At 43.4% G+C, this 21,578-nt stretch overlaps 1 protein-coding gene across 2 annotated transcripts in view; it reads left to right on the top strand.

The window, feature by feature from the left end:
• The first annotated feature begins 300 nt into the window (after positions 1-300).
• Positions 301-21,578, top strand: part of Pex2 (peroxin 2) — a 28,307-nt gene continuing 7,029 nt past the window's right edge. The window contains exons 1-7 of one of the 2 annotated variants that reach the window (XM_065429213.1): positions 301-415; positions 567-632; positions 975-1,052; positions 1,144-1,206; positions 3,236-3,433; positions 7,586-7,738; positions 16,189-16,236. In XM_065429213.1, the coding sequence (XP_065285285.1) occupies positions 591-632; positions 975-1,052; positions 1,144-1,206; positions 3,236-3,433; positions 7,586-7,738; positions 16,189-16,236 (582 nt within the window). In that variant the 5' untranslated portion in view covers positions 301-415; positions 567-590. Of the gene's footprint in view, positions 416-528; positions 633-974; positions 1,053-1,143; positions 1,207-3,235; positions 3,434-7,585; positions 7,739-16,188; positions 16,237-21,578 lie in introns of both variants that reach the window. The other variant, XM_065429215.1, reaches the window with a different exon arrangement.

The following is a 21,578-nucleotide window of genomic DNA, read 5'->3' as shown; positions in this document are numbered from 1 at the left end:
GCAGCGGCAGCTGACTTCGTACAAGGAAAATAATTTTCAGCACGAGAAAAGTGTTACCTTTTGCAACACCGTTGTAGCATTATATCAACAGTGTCAGCGTTGCGGGAAAGCTGAAAATGCATATTTCTTTGATGTATGTTAGAACGTTAGCATATTAATGATACACGGGCATATTACAGAAGTTTCATACATACCAACGGGAAAGCTCGTACGAACGGCAAACAAACGAGAAACAAAAACCAAGTCGTAATTGGATTGGGTTGGATTTGTCGACGCCAATGGGAGTTCAGTCACTCCCATCGGTATTGTCATCGCCAATATGGCGGCACTCTGCTTTAGTTTCTGCAAGATTTAGGATTTGTTTTCCTTGTTTTTCTGCTCTGTCGCGCTTGCCTTCTTTGAGATTCGGTTGGAAGTAAGTCAGTTTACAGAAAAGTTAACGCGTGTGAAGTTTCGTACTTCACCGTCTTTTCGCTAGTGTGTTTTCTTGACAAGTTTTGGTTACGATACCTTGCGATGCTCTTACAGGACTTCCTTCTACTTTTCTCGACGCGTTAATTTTGCAGTGACCTTTCGCTTGTCCGTAACAAATGAGCACGGAGAAACCAGTCGTCGGCTCTCGAGTCAGTCAGGTATTGTGTATTTCTTTTCTGTGGCTGTCGTCACCCGCGCATGATTCTTTGTGTAGCACTCCATATCCGAGGTCGGAGCAAATAGTTTCAGTCAGTCTGATCGCTGAACGTTTCTTCGTGCACAAGCTTTTCCTCGTTTATTTGCGTATGCAGATTGGGAACACCTTAAACTGTGCTGTTAGTGAACAGGTAACGCCGCTGGTGAATTTCACTGGCCTTCCGAGATTTGAGACGATCGCCTAGAATCGTTTCGTGCACATTGGGAAAGCGCCGCAGCAACGTACTTACAGTGGATTTTACTTACTGGCATGCATTCACATTCACATTGTGGTCTATTTTCAGCTTGACGCTGTTGAACTCGACGATGAGTTGTTTGCGTTATTCAGGAACAAGCTCAGCGACGTGTTCAAGCATGCGGGCGTAAGTAACGAGCTTGTACTCATCGTCGCCGATATGACTCGTCGTGTGTTTTGTCTGCTGTTTCAACGCTCAAATGCATGTATCTCTTCAGGGAAACTTCTACCCGACTTTCGAACCAGAGATTAAGGCCATCCTGCGGGCAGTTCTATATGGGGTGAGTACACGTTCTTCAAGCAAAGACATGGTGGCAACAGCTACCCCTTCCATTCGTGTACCAAGTGCATAACAATGGCACGCGCTGTTTCAAATCGTAGCTCAGCATCTATGCACGATGCCACAATATATAACTGTGAATGTATTCAGGATGCATGTGAACAATTGTCGTGTCAGCACGATGATGCAAGCAGTGCTGTCGTGAGACATTTCAGTGCAAGTAGCAGAATGCATCGCTTCCTCCGGACGCAGTGCAGTTTGATAAAGCATGCACATGAGAATCAGTGAGAGACCCTAACACCAAATACTCTTAATCGGCTAAAGCATGCATGTAATGTTTGCTTGAGTAGCTATCATCACTGCAGCAATCACGCTGTTGGTGCTTTATTCCATCTTCGTCATGTGGCTTTAGAAGTTAATGTTATGGGCGTTGACAAAACTTGACAATTTCAGCACAAGCGAACAGCCCATCTGTGCTGAAATTATCATGTGTTGTTCCCCAAGCAGAGCGTAGCCACCGCACCCGTACGCTGCGTTTGATGTGTAAGAACAGTGGAGTACAGCATGAACTCTCGTGCCGCTGCTTCATCACCATAGTGCATTGAATTCACTTCGTTCCAAGTGCCTAGTCATTTGTATTTGAATGTCCCATGATAATTCATTACATTTTAGCTTGCTTCGTCTATTGAGTATATGAGGCTTACGTCAATATTCACAAATAACCCCTTGACAAAGCTTTCCCAATACCGCTAATATGAGAACACTGCCACCCCTAGACTGACGAAACCTTGAGCTTCAATAACGCTTCTTGGTGGTTCCTAGGACAAGGCATTGCTTCTGAGTAGATGCCTGGAGCTGCTGGTTGCAAAATATTTACTTTGGAAGTATTATGGAGAGAAATGACTTCAATTGACCGGCAGTCCTGCCATCTACTTTCTTGAATAAAATGGAGGAGCACTCTAGAATATCAGACTTATGCTACTTCTACATCCTCAATTTAAGGACCATTAAAACCAGACACCGTCAAAATCCACAAGCCCCGTTCAATCTCTTCCGTGAGCTTGTACAAGAGTCAATGAGGCTCGCATATTTCAATGGGCTGTTTGGTTATAGGGGTAATTAAATATGGGCTTGCGACAGGGGTATTAGTGTGGCTTGCTGTGCTTACCTTGTTTTAAGCATTTGAGTGCTAGGCTGAAAAGGAATCCAGAAGGTCATTTTTAATTAAGGAACAGTTTGTTTTCATACATTGACATATACTTTGCCGTTAGTCTCAGTGCAACATTATTGATTTACTGACGCTTTATTTTTTTTGTTGAAGCCTGTTTGACAATGTTAAACTTTGCAGTGTTCAATGTTTTGGTGAATTTGCGCACACACACAAGAATAGGCTCACTGTTCTTTCTTTTTATGTCTGGTGAGCTTATACTTAAAATTTGCTTCTTTTCTACTATTCTATCTGGCATCAATGACCAACAGTATGCCTGGTCAAAGTCAGTCATTGTTGCCATGCATTTAGCTGGACAAGAATGCAAGACGCTTGAGGTGACAGTTAGGCTTGGTAGAGCTGTTTACATTGTTCTTTTAAAACTGTCTCATCATTTGCTCACCTAAAGGTCACCCATCGGCAGACAGAATTGTAGGCCACCGTTCCCTTTCTTACACTTGCCTGCATGCAAGTCATGGCACTGACATCAGTGTACATAATTGAATTTCATACCTCGCAGTTTTTGGGAAAGGATTTTGCCTCAAGATATGAGATGCCACCAGTTAAGGCGCAACATTATTGTGTGACAGTGCTCTTCTCAGTGAACTTTTTCCCTCCTGCCTCAGATAAAGTTGTTGCTAAGTTTTTCCGCATAACCCTCAGATATCGAAGTCATAGCACTGTTATTTTGTCTTTAAGAATGATTTCTAGTTGGCTAGCTCAATTTGTCACCATGTTTCTTGTGTTGAGCACGTTTACACATGTTAAATTATTTTTCAAGAGTTAATTTCGTGCTCATAAAAACTTTCACGCTTGCTTTCAGTTCACCGTGTATGAGTGTGGGGCCACAGTTGGCCAGAGGCTCCTGGGCCTAGAGTTCTTTGCAAACGGAGCAAGCCTCAGTCGCATTACTAGACGCCAGACGTGTGCGCTCATTCTTCTCGGCATCGGCCTGCCCTGGTTCCGGGAACGATGCCTAAAGCCTTTTCTTCGGGTTCTTCCTCAAGTGCAGAGTGACAAGGTATGCTCATAGAGCCTCCAAGGTGTCTGCCTCTCTCCCTTAAAGCACTTTTTATACATTGCGTATGTGGTCATTTTTACGTGCATGAGAAGTGCAATTTTGAGATTGTTAGTGTTTAGCTAATTTCTCGACCTTTGCATTGCAGCCTGTGCCAGTTGCATCGTTATATTTAGCCTCCCTTAATGAAAATAATGCACTTAAAACAAGCCATGGCAGTTTCTGCTAGGGTTGAGACAAGTGAGCCACTTTCTTTTAGTTTTCCAGCTCTGTCACAAAGCTAAGCGTAATAATAAATATGTTCCCCATTGCTAGCATAAGGAAGGAGTGCAACAAAAACAAATAACCACGATGACTTACTTATGGCTCTGCAAGTACACTTGCAGCTATGGTGGTACTACATTCACATTTGCATCGATGTGTTGCAAAAATGGAAGTTTGTTGTTCTGAGTTGAAGATGCAATATTGTACTTACTTGAACAGTCCTGTATTTACTGTCTCGCAAACACAGTGGCCTCGCGCTGCAGCGGTGGCCAAGTAAACATTCCTGTTCTTTTCATAACCTCAGGTGCCAAGCTTTTCTGGCACTGCTTTTGGAAATGCGTGGTGACAGACAAAGTGTTGAGAAGCGGTACACAAATGGTACAGTGCAAGAAGTTTTGTCACCGCTTTTCTGGAGATGAAAAATCTGTCCACTAGCTGGTGGTGAAACCAAGGTTGAAGTCCATGTATAAATGGGAACCATTGTTCACTGCCGTCAGAGTGTGCGACTGCACCATTGTCTTGCTTACTGACCATGCCAGACGTGTCGGCATATGCCTGATCAGTCATATGATGCCTGTGGCTATGACCACGGAGCAAGATGAACAGGAGAGCTGACGGGTCTGCTAACGGAACGGTTCCCTTTTTGATGTAGCAAGGGGGCAGTTTCGCCACTTGATGCACTGACATCGATGGTCGCAGTTGCTCTGTGCAGTTGCTCCACTAGATTTGGTGTGTTTCTTCCGCTGCTGTGTTGCCTACCCCGTCGGTCATCTTGGTTCATCATCTGCTACACATGCTTGCACTGTAGGTCGCTTGTTGCTTATCAGTGGGCATAAATATTTTTCATCTGCTTCGGCTCACACTGCAGACATTCACATGTTGATGTTCGCTTGCCTGGAGAAGTGGTGAAGCACCAACTAAGGCCTGTAGTGGAGGGGGTGAGCAGTGCAGGCATGCTGTGCATACTGAGGTCAAGCGGATTTGTTGTGGCATCGTTAAGGGAAATAAGCAAATTAATTGCCAACTGTCAGAGACAGCTCTGCTGTGTATCTTAGTATATGGTCTACGACCAGGGTTGCAATCATGCAAGTGGCTCTCTTTTCCGATTTATTGGCGCCGTGCTTTTGTCAGCGGCCACCATTGCGGCAGGGTGGCACCATAAAATACGCACAAGTCACGGTCATGTCAATCATTCGAAAACGAAACTCGTCATTTGCTAGAAGTGGAATAGGCGGTGAGGTCGTTTGCTTTGCTGTTCCCTTTGGAATGAATGGCCATTGCATTTGTAGCAGACAAGGCGCTGGGCATAGGCTTGTAATGTTCACTGCTCTCATCGTCTTGTCTTTGCTCACGCAACCTCGGTGACTGGTGTCCCGGGACCCATTTTTTCTATATGAAGACGTATTCCACTGCCACTTCTTTGGCTGCTTGGTAGGCATTCTCGGTAGCCAGCGAGCCAGTGGCCTCGGGAGGCAGAAAAAGGTCCTTTGTGCATTCCGTTTTTTCTGATCCAGCCGTGTTTACGTCCTTGGGCAACTCGTGATTGTTTGACTTCTTGCGAGGGTTTGTTTTCACCGAGTCGCTCAGTCAAAGACGGGCTTGCAGTGTATGAAGTTTCTTGAACATCGTCGCTATTCTGTATAGTGCCGCACGAGTTTCATTCGCTTTCACTATGCAGCTATATCACGTTCCTGTTCTCACACAGCTGTGCTCTCACACTACCAAGTAACGCATAGTTTTTGAACGCAGCAGAACCGTAATACTTTCCCGAAAGACGGACTCTTCATGTATCAGTTTGTAGGTGCCCTAGTAGATATTTTTGCCGCATTCCAGAATATACCACCTCGACAGGAGCACATCTGGAAGATTCGATGGTGCAACTCTACTTAAGCAGCCAGACTCAAGTGTCCTTTATTCGTTTTTGCAAGTGACGACCGTGCTTGCTTCATTCGTTGTGTTTTGAGTGTTGCTTGTCTTTCTGGGAACAACTTCCACCTTCAGAACAGCATAACATTATCAGTGTCAAAGTCATCGTTCTGCGATGCAATACACAAAGTGGCCAAGGTGATATAACAGTGGTAGGCCAACAGCAGCGCCTTCCGCTTACAACCAACGGCAGGGCCAGTGCCAACACAGCTTTTTCATGCCGTCGCCATATTCTGGCTGCGCTTGTCCCAAGGACTGAGCCCTGCCAACCCCGCTTTCATCAGATATGGCGGTTGTTTCTTAAAAACTACTAGAAGGCTGGCATTGAGACCCATGTGGGACCAAGTAAGCCTTATTATGTGATGACATGACGGAAGAGTCAATGAGATGTGAGGTTCATTATATTTGCCTGCGCTACTTTATGAGGTGCTGTACTTCGGCATTTGTTTCACTAGTTCAACAAGACAGCATCCGCACGTTGCCATTTGTTTCTCCGTGTAGGCTTTGTCGGAACGATAGTGCAGCAGTCGTGCAGGCGGGGCCTTGCTGCTTCCGTGCAAGCAAGAACTGCCAGTGTACTGGCAGGAATTCATTCACGATATTCAGGGCGATTTGAGTGCACCTTTGAACATGCAGTAGCATACGACTTGCAACAGATGACAAACGTCGCTGTTCATGTGCGGTACCACCTAGTGGCCAAAGAAAAATAATGGGGCAATAAATTGTTGTAACATTTGAGCATAACTTGATCTGCGCAGATGATATGTTTCGAGAGTAAAAGAAAGCTTTCAGTGTAACATGCTTATATTTTTTAAGCTACAGAAACATTCTGCCGTTACTGTATCGTCCCTAACTGAAGCCCAAATTAGCAGTGCAAACTTCCAGGGCTGCGCTCGCTAATCTATTGGCTGTGCTCCCACAATCTTTGCGGACAGCCCATCTTGTAGCAAAAGAACCGATTGTTCGGAAAGCGAACGGTTTATGTGAGCACGGCTCAGGCAAAGCATACTGATCAATATTTTCCACTTTCCAGGCATTTAGGGTACATGGTGTAACCAGCCTTGATCATCAACATTAAATACCTGTTTTATTTTCTCAGACTTCATCGTTTTTATTCTTTTGTTGCAAAAAGCAGTAATAAATGGAACCATCTGCCTGCTCCTGTCACCATCATGGGAAACACTAAAGCTTTTAGATCGACTATTCGAGAACATTTTTGTATTTGCTGTAAATTTCTTGCGTGTATTTGTTTGCTGTACATAAAAGAAAAATTGTCGTGCACTCAAATGTAACACATGAAGACTATAGGTCTTAGAAAAAAAAATTGTCCTTTCCGAGAAACCTGTATGGGTTTCCTTTGTATCTTTGTCCTACATTCGAATGAATGACAATTTTCTCTTTTATGAACCTTCCTCGACCTTGTTTCACAGAGCTGAACTCCCAGAATCAGTGTTCCCATGCTTCGAATTGTTGATTAATTAAGCCTCGCTCTGTGATCTGCTAGCCGTCAGGTTAGCTGAGATGGTAGTGTGACCACCCCAAAAAGGCATTGCTCCCAGGTTTGATCTCCAGGCCAGGACAAAATTTTTCTTCAACTGCAAATCTTTATTTCTGAGAAACCCGTATGAGTTTTCTTTGTATTTTCACGTTACGTTTATGTAAACGACAATTTTACCTTTCATGAACCTTCCTCCACCTTCCAGGTTTTCACAGAACTGATTTGCCTTATTGTTTGCTGTTGTATCAAGAATTCAGCATTGTAGCTCAATCCTTCTCCTAATTTGCTCTGTACCTTGATGGTACCAAATTTAAGTGACAGTTTTCGTATGAGACCAGCTGCAATTGTGCTTGTGCATAGCATAAATAAAGGAGGTTCTAACAAGTATATACTGTGTAAAAAACAGCTTAGACACCTTAATTAATTTAATGTGCCGTTCCTTCTGTTCCCGTCTTGACGTTTTGTAGGTGGAAAATGGAATTCGTCACATAGAAACAGCTGTCCGCATGGCTTCTGTGGCCAACTTCATCTTGTTTCTGGTTCGAGGCAGCTACTGCTCACTGAGCAACAGGATTGTCGGTGTTGTCAATGGCCATTCTGCACGACCTCTGTTGCGTGAGGTAAGCCACATCATGAGTGAAATTTTATGTGTAGCCATATTGGGCAGCCAATTAATACTCACTGAAATTCATGTGGTGCAAAAATAATGAATAGACATGTCAGTAGCTGCAGATATTTGCTCCTAATTGCGTGCTTGCATGTGCTTTGCGATCAAGCGGCATGACATGCTCCACGTCATAGGGAAACAAAAATTGGCATTCTTGTGTAATCTTTGCCGAATTGCAACCAAATCTGCAGGTGGAGCTAGTGTTAGTGCAACGAGACCCATCCCCTGATTTGTTCACTGCACTTTTATGAACACTGTGCGATTTCCAGGAAACAGCTCCAAGCTCCTACAGACATTGGATGAACTCGTGCGTACACCATCACCATTGTGCGAACACCATCATGTGAACACTTTTCAACCTCCTTCTCAGGCCAGTTCTAAGCTTCTGCAGATGCTGTCACTTGAATACTTTTCCGGACACTCGCTTGATCTTTGGGACACGTGATAGTAGCACCGTGGACGCTGTTGCTTGGATACCTTTCTGAATGCTGAAGTCATAGTTTGTGGTAAAACTGGTACGGCTCTGTTGAGCACGTAGGACACTAAGCTTTCTGTCTTTCCTCCACGTTGACAATACAGGCCAGTAATGGGACTTTTCCTTGGCAAGTCACTGGTTATTCTCTTGACACCAGCGACCTTGAAAGTGCATCCTCTCGCAATAAATACCTTTAAACTAGCATTTACAAACTCTGAAAGAAACTTTTATTATGCAGGTTGCCTCAGGTATCTGAGAACAAACACCTGAGTGAGGCAAAGCATCACTTCTCTTTTAGAAGAACCAGTCTACTCTACTCTAAGCACATTTGATATAAAGGTCACCAACTTCCTTTTACTGAATTTCATTCAATGAATCTACCTTCAGTCATGACCTCAATTTGCCTTTGAAAGCATCAACAGTCCTTGATAAAGTGCTCCTTGTGAGCGTTGCCCATTGCGTCCACTACAGCTGTCTTCAAGGATTCTTTGGTGTTGTGAGGCTGCTTGTTGGTCTCCCTTTCAACAGTGCCACCTGCACGTAACAGTAAATCCGGTTCAGATTTGACTAGTTAGAGGGCTGCATCTTCAGAGTGATGTTGTAAAAATTTTCAGACAGCCACTCTTGCATAAATGAAGTCATGTGCACTGGCACAGAATCTTTTGGAAAACGTATGATCGTTTCTGGCTGACTTGTTCACTCCGAGACTCTTGCAGTCCAACACATGCAGCAGCATTTACCTGGATGCATTGAAGGAAGAAATGAGGCAGGATGACATGGCTGTCTCTGCTCACAACCCGCAAGACATTCACAGACGATGGGAGCTTGGCATGCATGACAGTGGGGACGTGTAGGACCACTGCAAACCCACCTGCCACATTTAGAAACATTCCTTTCTCTGAATCGCTGTGGTTGGTGGCATAGAATTTCCTACAAAAATTACTAGGGAGAACTCTGGCACTGGTGTCTACGGGAGCCGAAAATGTGGCGATTCAGTCAGCGTGCGAGTGATGGTTAATATACATGGATTTGCCTAAATTTCCTCCTCCCGCCTTCGTACGGCTTTGTAACATTGCAAAGTATTGACTTTGAACAAAATATTGTGTTACAACTGCAGCAATTAGCAATTTCACATGTGTGCACAGTCATCTTGCCTTCTTTGGTTAAAAATGTGGGATTTCTTCGTAAATTAGATAGATGAAGTGTAGTAAATAAAGCCACAAGAATGTCTGAAGCCTCAAGCATGAAGATAGGACAAATCCATGTAGTAAACATCACTCCCATAGTAGGTATGCGATCGAAGCGCTATAGTTTCCTTCGGTAAATTCAGTAGGAAACTATGGCAGGTTATTTTGTGTGTAAAACTTGAAGCTACCAACTTGATGTATATCCTGCATAGATGATGTACAAGCACCGTTGCAGTGAGCCTAAGAGCATTAGACAAATGCCTGCAATTCAGAAGCAGTTATAGCACGATGGCTGTAGTAGTAGTTAAATACCTGCCCCATTGTGTAGGCTTCAACATGTAGAGTATATGAACTATGCGCATTGTAAGCTTCATCAAAAAATCCCGACATGTTCTCTTATGCTAACAAATTTAAAATTATTTTTCTACGTGAAAGATTGTTCTTGAAGCTTCAGTGGCATTTTGTGAATTTATTGTGACTACTTTAATTGCTCCACGAGATTGAGTACTCAGTGGTATGTTTATCTAAGCACACACTCATCCCTACAAATTGTGAACCTGATATATTCATTAGTTGTTTTGTGGCAAGTGTTTTAAACTCCCAGCAGGCTGCGAAGTGCACTGCAGTTAGTCCAAGTTGATATTACCTTGTGGCTCTCTCGTCTGTCCTGCAACTTTCAAATTTCGCCAGCACATTCTTGAAGGCATGTTAGTACTACTCTGTTGCATGAAGTTTCTTCCTCACACACCCAGTTAATTCTGTTGGGGCCCATCTACACAGCCAAGCAACAATGTACTGAAACTGATATCATTTCCCACAATGCACCTAATTCACGTCCACACTTGTAGCTTTGCCCACGCATCACCCTTACCACTCTGCACATTGCCTCCAATTGTCAGCATGCTCTGATGTCCCCTTCATCAGATAAGTGTGCATTTTTGGTTGTGTGGCTGTGTTTGCATGTCTCTGATCAACACCTCCCTCTTTTCCAATTCCCTTGTTTACACCTGTGCTTTCGAGTTGCTTATCTATGTCAAGCATAGAATGTAGCTTTGAAGTAATTGTGATGCTAGGTTAAAGGAATACGCCTGCCAGTCTGCTGTTATCCTGCTGTTAATGGCTGTTACCAGTGCTGAAGGAACATCTCGACAACCTCAATGCAGATGCCCGAAGCAACCACAGATGTTGTGTAAAGTACATAGCATAGTGGCACTGCCTATCCGGGAATACAAGCATGTCGGGAGCTAAACTGACTCGCCGAATTGGCTGCTGCTATAGAAGGGCACCAGGATGCTTTTGCAGTAGCATTGAACTGTGCTGGCACAGCAACACAATCGAAGATTGTGGAGCTGCAGATGTTCAATTGTTGTTCTAGCTGTTAGTGTAATTATGTTTTTATCCTTTGGCTTCTATGGATCAACATTAAGCAACATACAACTGCACTAAAATATTTGTCATTTAAAGGGCACCTCACCAGGTTTGAACATTGTCAACGCAGAATTGTGGTGTGTGCATTACACGATAAATCGAGCCCCTCTCCTCCTCTGATTATTTTCGCTCATTACATAGCGCGACTCTTGACTCTGGCAGCCTTGATGCCTTTGATGCTTTGTGCTGTTATGTTCACTAATGCTATATGTAGGGGTGTTCGAAATTGTCAAATAACGCATTGATGATTGTCCTACTTGATTTCTTTCTCGAATCAGATAGTCACTACATTTGCAAATGCGAATAGTTCTCGACCATTTCACATTGCCAGCTGTGCACAATCGAACATGAAACTGAAGGAAAAATGAAGCAAATGTCATACCTGCCACAGTGGACATAAAGAACAGGAAGTTATGCAGTGTGTGCTGTGCTGTGTCGCTCTGCCCACCTAAACAACAATTGCTCGCCCTCAAATTTCACTCAGACATGACATTTGGCCATGGGTGCTGTGCACTACTCTTTATCACTACTATCTATATGAACTTCTTGGGATTGAACTTGAATACACTCTATTGTAAGATTATTTGATAATGTAGAGGCACCATCCTCAGCGGCCATTCCAAACAGAGAAAAAGTGCTTTATTCACTCCACCTTTGCGGCACTCAATGCGCATTTTTCGAAGATATACACTGATGCTAATGGACTGACAAGATTGCCTTTTAACCCTTTCTGTGCCAAGGACTAGTCTCGCTTTTCCAGGTGTTTCTGCCAAGATATGCTAGTGTTGAGTCTCACATGTTCAGAGATTTCCTCTTATCTACTCAGTGCCACATACCTGTGGCTGTCACTTCATCATTTTGGTGTGAATGCTGCACTATTAGATGGCACCAGCTTTCCATGGGGAAAAAATTTTTTTTGAGGGTGCAGTCGGTGGTAACGAAGCAGAAGTCTGGCTTCCATGGGTTTTCAAAGTGGCGGCACAAAGTGAAGCAGCTGCAGCAATCACGAACACCTTTTCAGTGCCGGAATGGTGCTGTTTTTGCCATTTCTTCACCTCAAGTAAACAATCCATCGTCATCAGCAGCAGCAGCAGCCTATGTTTATGTCCACAGGGGGAGGATGAAGGCCTCTTCCACCGATCTCCTATTACACCTGTCTTGCTCTAGCTTAGTACTTCTCAGCGATGGATGTGTCAGGGACCCCTTGTGGACCAGTGGAAGTGATGGGGGACCCATTGCAGGGATGGGGCAGTGGGTCAAAGGTTTATTTTCTTTTTGACAGACAAAATTGGCAACGAACATTCTGATGTCTTTTATTTCTTTATTATCTTGTGCGAAATGCTGCCGCGGTTCCGGGAGCAGGTCCCGGAACTGGGAATGAGTCATGGCTAAACTCGCCTCCAAGAAATGCGCACTTTTTTTCTTTTTCCACTACGAATGCTTAAGCTTCGAATATTGAGTTATTATATGTGCATGGATTTATTAGCTAGTTGGGTTAATTTGATATGTTGCAACATTGCAATGTCACTGTCAATGTTGCAAAACGAGGCTAGTATGCCATTATACTAAATCTTTGTGCGTTTGGCTCATGTTAACTTGGAAAATAGAGTAATTCCCTCTAACTGTCCTGGCCAACCTGTGCCTTATACCACATCAAATGCCCGTAAACTTGGAGGCATTTGACCCTGTGCAGATCGTCACTCATCGCAATTGCTGTCACGGAATAAGCTCAAAATTTAGGTGGTGCTGCAATAAATAAATAAATAAAAAGTTCACCCTCGTCCGCAAACCTGTACACCTTGCTACTAAGAGGCTTTCTTCCCCGCATAGTTTAGACGGTTAGTGGCTAAGTGTGCTTTACAGGCAAAATTTCTCCAGCAGCACGAAATTTGTCGCAAGCACAATATTCTGAGATTAGATAGAAACATATGCTAAGAACCGTGTTTGTTGCCGCACGGCCAACAATGTATTCAATTTGATCCGAATATTCTTATCCAACTGAATGTTTGAATATATTTGAATATCTATATTGAATCGAATATTAAAAATATAATATTTGATAATATTCAAACTTTTCGAATATTTGCACACAGCTATTTTGCTGGCGTGGGTTTCGCGGACCCCCATTTGAGAACCACTGCTTTTGCTGATTCCAACCTGCGACTGCAAGTTTCCTCATTTCATCACCCCATCCAATTTTGTGCCATCCTCGACTACGCTTTCCTTCCCTTGGCACCAATTTTGTAGCTCTAATGGCCCACCAGTTATATACTCTGTGTATTACATTGCCTGCCCAGTTCCATTTTTTTTCTTAATGACAGTAAACATAAAAACAAATGAAGTAAACAATTATACATGGAAAACTCTAGTGTTTGGAGAGGTCTAACTTAGTATTAATGATTGCAAGGAAGATTTGGAGCCTCTTGTGGCCTTTCACGTGTGGATGGTGCTCTAGAAAATTGCTGTGCCACTGGCGCCTCTATGATTTCGTTACCATGCCATGTCAACAGTAATGCGTCACATGGAGGATAACAAAAGCACAGTTTACTAGCATCCCATGAAATATTGCGCTTTATATAGACTGTTTCTTTCGCTTTGCCTGTCTGCAATTCACAAACATAAAGATGCAATTCACAGTAAACAACAACAACAAAAAAGAACGAATGAATTGCTGATATTGCAATTGTGAAAGCTGTTCACGGTGAATCAGCCATGAAAAATTTTGGCATATTTTAGTAGCTTTCTGAAAAAAAAGTTGTCACAGAAAGATTTGAACCTTCATTCTGCTAATTCATGACCACACATGCTCCGAATAATCCTGTTTATTTGTTTGTAATACAGTGAAAGCTCGTTAATTCGAACTTCAATAATTCGAATTTATGGATAATTCGAACTGTACGATTTGGTCCAGCCAAGCTCCACAGAAGTCTATATATAAAGAAGTCCGTTAATTCGAACGCGAGAAGGTTCCCTCACGGATAATTCGAACTACGCTCGCCTGGCACACGGCCTGAGAAACGCGCCTAGTGCCTACACACAAGGCTGTATTGCCTCCGAAACGGAGAGAATGGCGATAGAAGGCAAAATCGGAAAAAAATCTAACCGACGCGGGGTCAGCCAGAAGGCAGCGGCGGCTGCCGCCTCTCTGTTTTACGTAACCTCCGAGACTTCTTGCCCGTTGCGAATCTCGGAGGCTTTGCAAATCTTGTACAGCTGCTAATGCTGTGCGGAGATGGCACGGCAAGCGCCAAAACACAGCGAATCAAGTACGTCGCAGCTGCGCTTGCAATCAACAACCAAAAAATCAGGGCCTTTGCCACCTTCACATGTTCAGCGTGTTTGTCTCGGCAGTCTTCGTCGGTTGTGCACCTCTGTTTTCAGCTTAGGAGGTATCGGCCGTCGCGATTCATTGTGATGGTGTTAAGCCTCGGCTAACGTTCGTTTCGGTGGACATCGGTGGTGTGGCACAGTCGGACCCAGAGCTTCGACTTGAAGATGGCGTGTACCCGCGGCACACGCCATCACTTTCTGACACGCCAAATTTCTGACACGCCCTACTGCTTCCAAATCGCAGTGTACTGTTGCTCTCCTTCACTTTCGTTAGTTCGAATTTTCGTTAATTCGAACTGAAGCGGCTTCCCCTTGCGGTTCGAATTAACGAGCTTTTACTGTACTGCAGTCGAGCTTTTGACAAAGTGTACTTTATAATGGGCAGCATAAAGACAAAAGTTTGCTAATGTAGCAAACAAGTGGGATTTGAACACTGTTTGACATTAAAGGTGAAAAGGGCTGTTCATTATTCAAAAACTATTTAGAACTGTTGAATATTCTATATGATTCGATGCGTATTTGATTTGCTCTCAAGAATTGCTATTTGCACCCCCCTAATACTATTTGACGCATGTTATTGACTAGCTGTTTCACAGTGGCCGCCACAGTTGTGAGTGGTGCTTGCTAACACTGCAATCCTAGGGATAGATTTAGTACACATGGACAAATACCCAAGAAAGAAGATGGGGGCCCAGGTGTCATTGTAGCACTAATTGGTAGTGTATTGCATGGAGATTGCAGGTTCTGCTCCCATTGGCAGCAAAGTTGTATTGTCTTCCACCTTCACTACCATTTTTATCCTGATTTCTACGTCAATTTTTTTTAACAGCATTTAATTTTGTTTATGCTTTCCTTGGCTTCGTTGTCTGTTGTTATTGTTAATAAATCAAGCCCCTTGGTGTGCCTGAATGTTCTCGCACTTTTTCACAGAGCTTCATTTTACTGCTGCACATGTGGTTCCCATAATTAAAAGCAACATAGAATGTGAAGCAGTACAGCTTGTTGTAGGGCACTGTACAGCCTCTGTCGAAAGAAACTATGCCATTAGGAACATAAGTGTGGCTACCTCTTGGCTGCGTTATGTAGTGCCCATGCAACACCCCATGCTAGAAAGCTGTGCAGGGGAAGCACTTGAGTTCTCCCTTTGTCAGAAGTTCAGATTGAAGGAAGGACACTGAATTGGGAGGCTAGACAAAATGTTTTCATGATGTTCAACTTATCAGGCAACTCATATCGGCAGAATTTGTCTTTAACGAAACCTACTGTGTTTTTTAAAGACTTTCTGTGCACTGTGTGCTCATTTAAAGAATTAGGTGTACAAATATGATTATGTGTTTACATTAGAAATGACTGTATTGCCCTCTCACTGGCAGTGCCTTGCCAAGCAATTTCGAAATGGAAAAAATTGCATATACCCAGATTGTAGCAGGAAGCTACAAGGGAAACACTACAAGGAAATTTGGGTGAATGACATTTTTTTTCCTTTTCATACACCTCTCGGTCTTGTGGGCATCCGCAGAACTGGTTTTCCATGGTTTAGAGTTGTTGAACAATTTTCACTCGTGCTGCTACCTGCTGGCCTCCTGGTTAACTCAGATGGTAGCCCCAGAATGGCACTAATCCTGGGTGCCGTCTCCAGACTAGCACAAATTTTTTTTTGAACTGTAAAGATTTCTTTTTGAGCAACTAGCATGGGTTTCCCTTGTAGTTTCTTGCTGCAATCTTAGTGGATGACAATTTTTCCCTTTCGTGAACGTCCAGCTTTCATTCTTCCACAGAACTTATTTGCCATACCAAGCATTACACAAGTGTCGGTGGTGTGGTGACCACTACCTTTTTTAATATGCCTGTTTTCACATAGTACAGCCACTTGTGCCCATTTCTGCCCAACCTTGCAAGTTTCGTTGGTCAATCTGGCATGAATAGTTTGAAGATTGTGCTTCTCAGTAATAGTGACAATGTAAATGTGCTTGTTTCCTGCAGGTTCAGTTTGACTTCATGAACCGGGAGCTTCTGTGGCATGGCTTTGCGGTAAGTTAGAACTCACTGCTCAACATTTCAAGGTGTCCTAACGCTTGCATTGTCAATAAGTCTTTAAGAAAATAACTGCACAGCCTCCTTAGCCTCAAGTGCTTGTGTTGATATCAATGCTGCAAAGATAGTCTGTTGGGAGCCAGACTCCTGATCAGGAAGGCTATAGTGGTGCAACCATTTTTGCCCACACTGTGTGCTATCACTGTCCGGGTACTGCACTGAAGCTCTTCAATGATGATCTCAACATTTAAGAACAAGAAGCTTTGATCTAGCAGATGCTTGACTAGATTAGTAGATACGTAAAAGGAGGAAAAGTGTTGGGAAAGACGATAAGCAGGATCATTGAAAAGCAGCATCCTGTGGTTTAAGATATAGACGTGATTGGTTGTCCAGTCAAGTACAGCTACAAGACAGCAGCTAGACATAGACGAATCCATTAGCCATTTAAGTCGCTAAGTAACAACCGCACCGATCAAAGCAGAGTACTATAATACATATTTAAATGACGGCCCAAGGCCTATTTGGGGAAGGGAGACAGGGCTAAACATTGCTAAATGTCATCAGCACTTAACATCTGTATATATGACTCGAGCGTAGGGAGCAAAAAAGAATGTGCGCCCTCACTCATTCGCGACTGAGCGGGACCCCATAGCCACTGCTACACTTTTCCCAAATAAAAGTAGTGACAGCAGTACATCATGTCCGCTGTGGCATGTCATTCTACACTAGCTATGGAAGCTTCTTATGTAAAGCTCTATAGAGAGTTAAATGTCTCTTTGACACTAGCCTGGGGCTAAACCCAATTCTTGACAAATAACATCACAGGCCTGGGTGTTGGTTCCTGAATTTTGATTCTTGTTGTGGAAAGCAACTTCACAAAAGTACAAGGTGACTCCTAATCTGCCGTATGTGCAAGTGTCAGTGTGGAAATGCATAAAACTGACACCTGTGCACATGGCATGTTTTAAGACACCTGCCACTTTTGTAAGGTTTGCCTGTTGCATCAGGCTAATTCACTGCTGCTCTGTGAATTGTGCATATCAAAGTCCTACCATGGTGCACCCTTCATTGAGGGAATAGCCAGAGGTGGGAGTGTGCTGCACATCAGAGTCCAGAGCACTGTTCAAATCCACTACAGTTTATTGAGGAAATGTAACTTTGCACCCCTCCTTTTGAGCTTCCTAATGAATCCCACATTCAAAAACATGTGTCGACTTGAAGCCCTTCTCGACTACCCGAGCTCAGGTGAGCAGCAGCCCTCTAGTCAGGCAGCTGCCACTCGTCAGTAACACTGCTCAGCAATTCCTACAATAAGGAGTCGCTTGAGAAACGCCTCTCTACTCCAGAGCCTTTGAGTACCTTGTTTACTAGATTCTAATGTGCATATCTTTTTTCCAGAAAGTTTACAAAATAATTACATGCATGTTAGATTCAAGTACAAAACCAAAACCATAATAGCGACAAACTAGTATCATCAAACTATGTTATGAGACCACCATCTTGGTGGCTCTAGTGTCTTTAGAAGCATTCTTTATCCACAAGAATTCACCTATCTGTATAAGCAAAGTGCCTATTCTTTTGCACAGTGCCAAACTGGACTTCTTGAACGCTGTTGTCTGCAGATAGCAGTGTTGCTCACTTTATAAAATCGGAGGGCGTGTCGATTGAAATAAACAGTTGGAAGTAGCTCTCGTCCTCGTCTGCCGTGTCTTTCTTGTGTGTGCGCTTTTTCTACGCTGTATCTGGAAGTAACTATCATCATTGGCATTAGAAATTTCTCTGATCTAGTCCAGTGTTCACATGGCTGCTGCCATGGTCTCCAAGGCATCTTAAAAAAAAACAGTATCTCAAATGCCATAAAATTCACTGTATGTAAGATGTCCTGTGCCGTTGATAGTGAAAAGGAGTTTTATGATACTGATGATAAGTGATTCGAAGCCTACTGTAGATTGGGTGCAATAATATTTTTTGGTCAAAGTGACAATAAATTGTCGTCACTGTCACTGTCTGGTGAGTGAACAATCAAGGGCATTACATTTGTAATTTCTGGAAGTATGGAAATGTAGGTGTGTGTTACACGTGAGGACATTCCTAGCTTTATTTCTTTCCATGAAAATCGAGTACAATCAAGGGTGTATCAGAATCAAGTAAGTATGGTATGTGCTGAAAGTGCCTGGTGAAGCCAGCTCAGGAATTGTCCCTGAGTGTTATCAAAGCAGAATGGCCACTTCAGTCAAGGGGCGGAGCCGTCTCCTCTTCAGTGGTTAAAAAAAGAACTTCAAGTAATAAATGGGTGTGGCCAGTATTATGTGTATTCACGTGTGAGCTGCACTTTGATGTCTGGAGTCTGTAATGGCATGGCCAAGCTTCCACCCGAATGTGGACTTGTGTCATGCAGTGCTTCTGTCACTCAGCAGCTAGGCCAGTTAATGCTTGACAACACGACACCCTGCTGAAGCTATCAGCAGAGTGGAGTTACAAAACGTGAGTGGATGCTGCACTGTGTCCCGATGGCACATAACAGGGCGTTACTACTTTGTGGATAGCTGTAGATATGTGTGTGTGCACATTTTGACAATTGGAACAGTAACAATCTTATGAAAGCAGTGTGCCCACATCATATCCTTACTGTTGGAAAACAAATGTGTACACTGGAGAAATGAAGCATCATAATAAAACTTCAGGACTAGGTATTAAGATGAATGCATCCTGAGGGCTAGATAAGAAGTGTAAGAGGAGCTGATAAAAATACTCACACTGGTATATCACAAGTTGCTCAAGAATAGCACATACAAGACATGGACCAGCAAGACGGCACACAAGTGCTTGTGTACAGCACATGCAAGACGTGGACCAGTAAGACGGCACACAAGTGCTTGCGTACTGCCCCTATTCAGGACCATGCCTTTTTGCGTGGTTTTCAGTAGATCTTAGCATGCAACAAAGACTGCCAGCACTGTTATGACGCTTTGCATTGTTGGAAACGGTAGCCATGAGTCCTTATATTTGTCATGAGATTCATGAAGTAGGCAATACTTGCTCAATGGTCTGTATAAGTGCTTGTGCAGTTAAAATCAGAAAAAGGTAAGTGCAAACCTTAGTGAATGGGTCTTATGCCATCAGGCTGAGGACACTTTCTGGCATTTTCTCATGGGTAGTGACTGTCTTTGTGCAGATTACTTTTCCTTTTGTAAAAAGTGAAATTTTAGTTGCCTGATTATTTTTGTTGCACCAAGAAGTGTGCTTCACAGCAATATTATGTGAAGGCACTGTAAGAATTGAATGATGATTCTGGCCTCTTCCTCTTCCTGCCATCTATCATGACTATTATGTTTGCACACGCCACTTTTATTGAACCAGTGTTTGAAATTTAGCTTCACGTGCTCCAGTTGTTCGGCCATTCCAGCTCATGAAGCAAGAAACGTATGAGAAAGGAAATTTCATTATCCAGTGTACCCAGATATTGTCGATAATGCTTTGGGATACTTGAAGCATATTTAGCAGAACTTGTTCTTGGTCTAGTTGGTCCATACTTTTATAAGGGCCATGACATGGTCGTTCTTCTCAGCTTATCATTGCACCTAAGTGTAGAAGAGAGAGACAAGAATTAGTCTCTCGGTGTACATTTTAACCCGAAATTTCTGTTTGAAATCGCTGCCTCTACACCCCTCCCATTCACCACGACCGCCATTTTAGCATGGTTTGTGTGCAAGGCCACCACCGTGTCATCTGCTCCAAAAACATGTGTGCCTTGTACCGGACTTTCCTTATTCAGCCCACTCTGGCACCCAACAGCATGGCACAAGCGCTGCTGTTGTATTGTACCCACAATTCTTGCACTTCCATGATGGAAACAAACAGCACAAACCAGAGCATGCCTTTAGAAACTACCATCTAGGGCTGACTGCCGTAAGGCTGACTGCTGACTGAACCGTGTGTATAATGCGCACGTTGATCATGCAGAACGCACTTCATCTCATCACCCATCAGTGCTGCTGGACTGGCACATTGTTCAACTACAATATAAAAAAAAGATCAGACGCAAATTTCTACCACAGTGAATGTGCTGAAGACCAACCCACAGATGTGATGCCGCAGTGAGTTAGTCAAAGAAAGCTTCGCTTTAAAGCAGATTTGGGCATTGTTTGCCAGCTCGCTGTGGAACCTGTATAGTTCAACAAACAATGCATGATCCTGGCTTGAAAATTTGGTGTCATGACCCCTTCAAATCAGTAACCATAGCATTAACACAAGGGATACAACGTACCACTAACATAACGGCCACGACATAGTGTTCATCCTGTCACGTTTCTTGCGTTCATTCTCTTAATATGGTCATTGCTTCAAATTTGAAGCACGCTGCATTCCAATGTGATGTGCCAGCTTAAAGAGGCATCGGGCCTGTCACTCCAGTTGCCTTGACAACAGGGCACTTTATGGGAAACATGCTCCATGTCACCAGATGCAGGCTGCCCATCCCGCTGTTCAGTGCATTTTTTTCTTTACTTGCGTACTCTGTTGCGACTTGCTGGTTGGTGCTTCTGTGTAGCAGCAAGTATGTGTACAGATATTTTCTGCATAGCAGAAGCCACGGCTTTTGCAAAACAGAATAGCTGCAAGTGAAACAATTTTGCTCAGTCCATTTGTGCTTAGCATAAAGAACCTCAACATATGCAGTCATGTTATGCCACCACCCACATGCAGCAGTGAGTCAGGGCAGATGTAAAACATGTGACATGTGCCTTACTTGTGGCATGCACAGCCAAGGTGTATGACATGTGGTACAGGAATTGATGATTTTGCAGTGAACGGTTCAGTGCACTGTCATCTAGATATATATGTATGCTGGGCTAAAGAGATGTTTCTTGTGTAAAACCAGGAGACGGCAGTGTGTATTTGAGATCGAATGTGTGTTGATTATATTCTAGTTTAGGTTAAGCACTGGAGTGGGGAGGTGATGTAATGGCTAGGACAGATATCTGTGGGTATGTTACAGTAAAAGAAGTGGGGCCAAGACAAGGGAGCAAACATGCAGGGGCACCTGAGGATAAGATGGAGCCATAAGAATAGCAAATTTATGAGCCTACAGTGGATTCGGTCGAAGCTGGAAAGCAATTCTACAGAATCCTGCAAGGTGGAGGGAATTTCATGAAAAGAAGCAAAATTGTCATCCGCCTGACAGTAGCATGGAGCTACAAAGGAAACCCAAACTGCATGTAACTGGAAAAACTTAAGAAAAACTCATCCCGCACTGGACACAAAATAAACTGATGACGTTTCCTTCTTCGCATTCAAAGCATGGGCAAAAAACTCTTCTGCCGCAGTGTGGTTTAATTTGT

This window comes from Dermacentor albipictus, chromosome 2, assembly GCF_038994185.2.
Source record: "Dermacentor albipictus isolate Rhodes 1998 colony chromosome 2, USDA_Dalb.pri_finalv2, whole genome shotgun sequence".
Classification (NCBI taxonomy): domain Eukaryota; kingdom Metazoa; phylum Arthropoda; class Arachnida; order Ixodida; family Ixodidae; genus Dermacentor; species Dermacentor albipictus.
Note: the sequence above shows the minus strand (reverse complement) of the source record. Positions and strands in the feature narration are given on the sequence as shown.